At 68.8% G+C, this 3,738-nt stretch overlaps 1 protein-coding gene across 1 annotated transcript in view; it reads right to left on the reverse strand.

The window, feature by feature from the left end:
- Window positions 1-3,738, reverse strand: part of APBB3 (amyloid beta (A4) precursor protein-binding, family B, member 3) — a 13,172-nt gene that overhangs the window by 280 nt on the left and 9,154 nt on the right. The window contains exons 2-12 of the mRNA XM_010565993.1: window positions 3,129-3,384; window positions 2,736-2,812; window positions 2,435-2,492; window positions 2,110-2,250; window positions 1,649-1,776; window positions 1,524-1,529; window positions 1,324-1,438; window positions 1,150-1,237; window positions 861-944; window positions 590-705; window positions 232-420 (exon numbers count right to left, since the gene is read on the reverse strand). Coding sequence (XP_010564295.1) covers window positions 232-420; window positions 590-705; window positions 861-944; window positions 1,150-1,237; window positions 1,324-1,438; window positions 1,524-1,529; window positions 1,649-1,776; window positions 2,110-2,250; window positions 2,435-2,492; window positions 2,736-2,812; window positions 3,129-3,384 — 1,258 coding nt within the window. The remainder of the gene's footprint in view (window positions 1-231; window positions 421-589; window positions 706-860; window positions 945-1,149; window positions 1,238-1,323; window positions 1,439-1,523; window positions 1,530-1,648; window positions 1,777-2,109; window positions 2,251-2,434; window positions 2,493-2,735; window positions 2,813-3,128; window positions 3,385-3,738) is intronic.

The raw sequence follows: 3,738 nt of genomic DNA on the forward strand, positions 1-3,738 counted from the left end.
CGCGGCCGCGGGCTCCGACGTGACCGGACGCGGCGTGGCCGTGGGGCTGGGCGCGGCCCCGCGGGGTCAGCTCCCTCCTGCCCCGGCTGCCCTCCCCAGGGTCGGGCGTCCCACCCGGGGCCCCGGCTTCGCCCTCCCCCTTCGCCAGCCCTCGCCTCCTCCGGGCGCCCCCGGAGGGCCGGGAAGCCGGTGGAGGGGGGGGGGGGCGAGGGGCGCCCCGGCGGCACTCACCATGCAGGCTGCCTGCACCGCCTCCGAGATGGTGCCGGCGTCGGGCTCGCACCAGAAGGCCGCGCACTGGAAGCGTCGCCCCGTGTCCACGATGAGCGCGAAGGTGTGGGCGTCCCGGCCCACCCCCAGGAAGGTCACGTAGCGCACCTGGCACTCCCAGATGTGCGCCGCCTCCTCCTCCTCGTCCTCCTGCGGGGACCCCGTGGGCCCATCCACCCCTGGCTGCGGCCCAGGCGGCCCCGCCACCCCCGCCAGGTCCCCTCTGCCGGGAGGCCGGGCCCCCCACGGGGGGGGCCTGTCCCACCGCGGCAGCAGCGGGGTGCCCGCTTCGGCCAGAGCCCCCTGTCCCCCTCCCCACCTGCGCGGGGTGCACCCTCATGGCCGTGTCGGACACACGGATGAGGGAGGGCGTCCAGCGCTCCCGCCCGGGGCCCCTCGTCAGCTTCTCAATGGCCTCGTTCAGTACGTCCATCCCTGGGGAGCAGGAGACCCCGTCCCACCGGCCCCTGCCCCAGCTGCGGGCCCGGTGCAGGCAGGGTGCTGCCAGCCGGCCCCACGGGCTGTTCGGCTGCCCCACGGCGCAGGGTTTTCGGGCATCCCCCAGCTGAGGCGGGGCCGGCAGCACTTACCCATGGCCCTGGGCACAGGCAGGCTGCCGATGTACAGCGCCTCGTAAGTCTGCATCGACTGCCTCACCGCTTCCAGGATATCCACTGCCGGAACAGGAGAGGTGGGGAGGACCCCCTCACGTGCCCCGCCACGTTTACCCCCACCACGTCCTTCCCCCCCCCGCCCCCATCTCCGAGGACCCCGGGGACACAGCTGGGCAGGCCAAAGGGTGCTGGCTGCTGGGCATCCTGCTGCCCGAGGGTGGACCGTGGGCAGGGGAAGCAGCCGGCAGCACCAGGGGGACGGTACCTTGCAGCGGCAGGTCCTCGGTGGACACGGGCTCCAGCATGGCAGCGTGTGGCAGTCCGCTGCTCGCTATGGCTCGCTCAGCCACAATCTGCAAGAGACGGGGGTCCCAGTGCCTCCCCTTGCCCCTGAGACTCCTGGGCTGTGCCCACACCCTCCAGGGCCCCTGCATCCCACCTTGGAGCACATCTCGTGCAGGGCCTTGGCGATGCCCTTGGCAGGCACGTTGCAGTGGAAGACGTGACACTTTAGGACACAGGTGTCCTTGTCACTGGCCACGAAGGCAAAGTCTCTGCAAGGCCACGAGCAACAGAGTGAGACCCTGGCTGAGGCAGCCCCCCATCTCTGTGCTGACCCTTGGTCCCACACCCCCTTACCTGTCCCTGCAGCCACGGTGGCAGTCGGGGAGGGAGGAGAGGGGACAGGTTACTGCTGGGGTGCCTTCGCCCCTCAGCGGGCAGAGCCACCCCCCAGCCCCCAGCTCTGCCCCGGCCCCCGGCACCTGCCGTTGTTGCAGCCAACGCCCCAGACGCGGATGTTGAGGATGGGTTGGCGGTGGATGAGGCTGCGGTCGAGGGGGTCCACCAGGCTCATGGTGTCCTTCTTCAGGATCATCACCAGGTCCTGGCCCTGCAGAGGGTTAGCGGCTCCCTCAGCCTAGCAGACGGCCTGGGCGTCCCCAGCATCCAGCCCACATGTAGGGACACCCTGGTCCCCCCAGCCTACTCAGCCCTGAGTGTGGTGACAGCCCACCCAGGCACTCCTGGCGCTGTCTCCAAGGGGAGACACCCTGCCGCACAGCTGGGACCACTGCATGGATGCCCTATGCAGAGTTGACTCTGCCACAGGATCTGGTCCCTGCCCTCCCCCCCAGGCACGGTCCACATCGGCGGGGACAGCCAGCCTCAGCAGCAGTGGCCCTGGGTTGGGACCCTGCCTGGCAGCACCATCCCAGGCTCTCACCTCACCCCGGTTCTCCACAGAGCCCTGGCTCTTGCTGTTGGAGAGCTGCTGGATGCAGTTGTTCACGGCGATGCTGCTCTTGCCGGGTGCCAGGTCCTCCTCAGGGATCTCCAGCCAGCCCAGAGAGCGCACGGCAAAGCACTGAGCAGAGACATACGGGGTTTTGGTGCCCAGATAGCACAGCCACCCCCATCCCATGCCCCTCGCTGTGCCACTGTGGTCACCCTTGCTCTTGCTCCCACCCCTGTCCCTGCCAGCTGCTGCCTGCCCCCTCCTCTGCCAGCACCAGCCCACGCCGCCGCAGTGAAGCCCCTGGGTGCGGTACCTTGGATCCAGGCTCTGCGCTGTGCTGAAAGTCATCTGCGTGCCAGGGCAGCGAGGTCCTGTGGAGGGATGGGGTGGTGAGGGGATGGCTTCCACTCAGCAGCATGGACCTGGGCCACCCAGGGAAGCGCCACCAGCAGACCCCCATGCCACCAGCTGGGAAGCATCCCATGGAGGTGACCAGCATGGTCCTGCTGGCTTCAACATGTGGGGCTGCTCTGGTGGGGGGCACTGGGGGCCCAGCACCCAGCAGTGGTCAAGGGTCAACGGTGCCCCACAAGCCAGCACACGGACAGCCCTACCTCCGGGACAGCGAAGCCATGGGGCTGGGAATGGGCCTGTCCTTTGCCGCGTGGTTGGCCGCGAGGGTCTGGCAGTCCTGGGAGAGAAGAGGAAAGGGGTGAGGGCAGCAGAGAGGCTGACAGGAGGCACCAGGTAGGACCCTTGCCTTCCAGGACAGCAGTGCCTCAGCTTGCGGGCATCCCATGTAGCCAGGAGGAGGCCAGCGTGGGGCCTGTTGGAGCCTTTCAAGGAGCTTAACCCTGGCCAGGAATGGGCTGAGCAGGACTTTGGGGTGACAGAGACAGGCCAGATCCAAGGGGAGGCTGGACCAACGATGCCCAGAGGGTCCTTCAGCAGGCTCCTGCCAGCGGGCTGGGATCCAATACCAGCCCCCCCCCGCCCACATCCCCTACCATTCCCTGGAGTGTCTCCTCTCCATCAGTCTCCGTGTGCCCTCCTGGGCCGGTGCTGGTGCTTGTGGGGTGCTGCCACTGCGTTGTGCCAGTTGGCACATGCCAGTAGTAGGTGCCCAGAGAGTCACGGATTTTCCTCCAGCCTGGGGGGAGGTCGGGGTCTGTCTCCAGGCTCTGGTCGCTCCAGAGGTTGTCTGTGCAGATGGAAAGTGTGAGACAAGGGGCGGGGTAAAGGTCCCCCCAGCCGCAGGGCGCCCTGAGAAGCGAGCAGCTTCACCCATCAGCGAAAGGGTCCTGCGGTTGCCTCTGGGTGCGCGGCTGGGCATGCGGCCCAGGAGAGAAGCACGGGGCTAGGGAAGGCTTGGCGAGAGGCCAGAGAGGCTGCGGTAGTGGCGGACCCCAGGCGGGTGATCAGTGTGGGCAGCTGCCTCATTGCTGCCCGGAGGGGTAGGGTGGCCCCGGCGGGGGCACGAGAGTACGGGCAGCCTGAGCCTGCCAAGGAAGGCATCCTGCTGCGTGCCCCAGGCAGGGCCCGGGGCTGCCAGCCCAGAGCTCCCCCTGCCAGCATGCGGTGCCCAGCCCTCTGCCAACACCCCAGCGTGCCCGAGAC

Source organism: Haliaeetus leucocephalus, unplaced genomic scaffold, assembly GCF_000737465.1.
Source record: "Haliaeetus leucocephalus isolate CR32 unplaced genomic scaffold, Haliaeetus_leucocephalus-4.0 Scaffold199, whole genome shotgun sequence".
NCBI lineage: Eukaryota > Metazoa > Chordata > Aves > Accipitriformes > Accipitridae > Haliaeetus > Haliaeetus leucocephalus.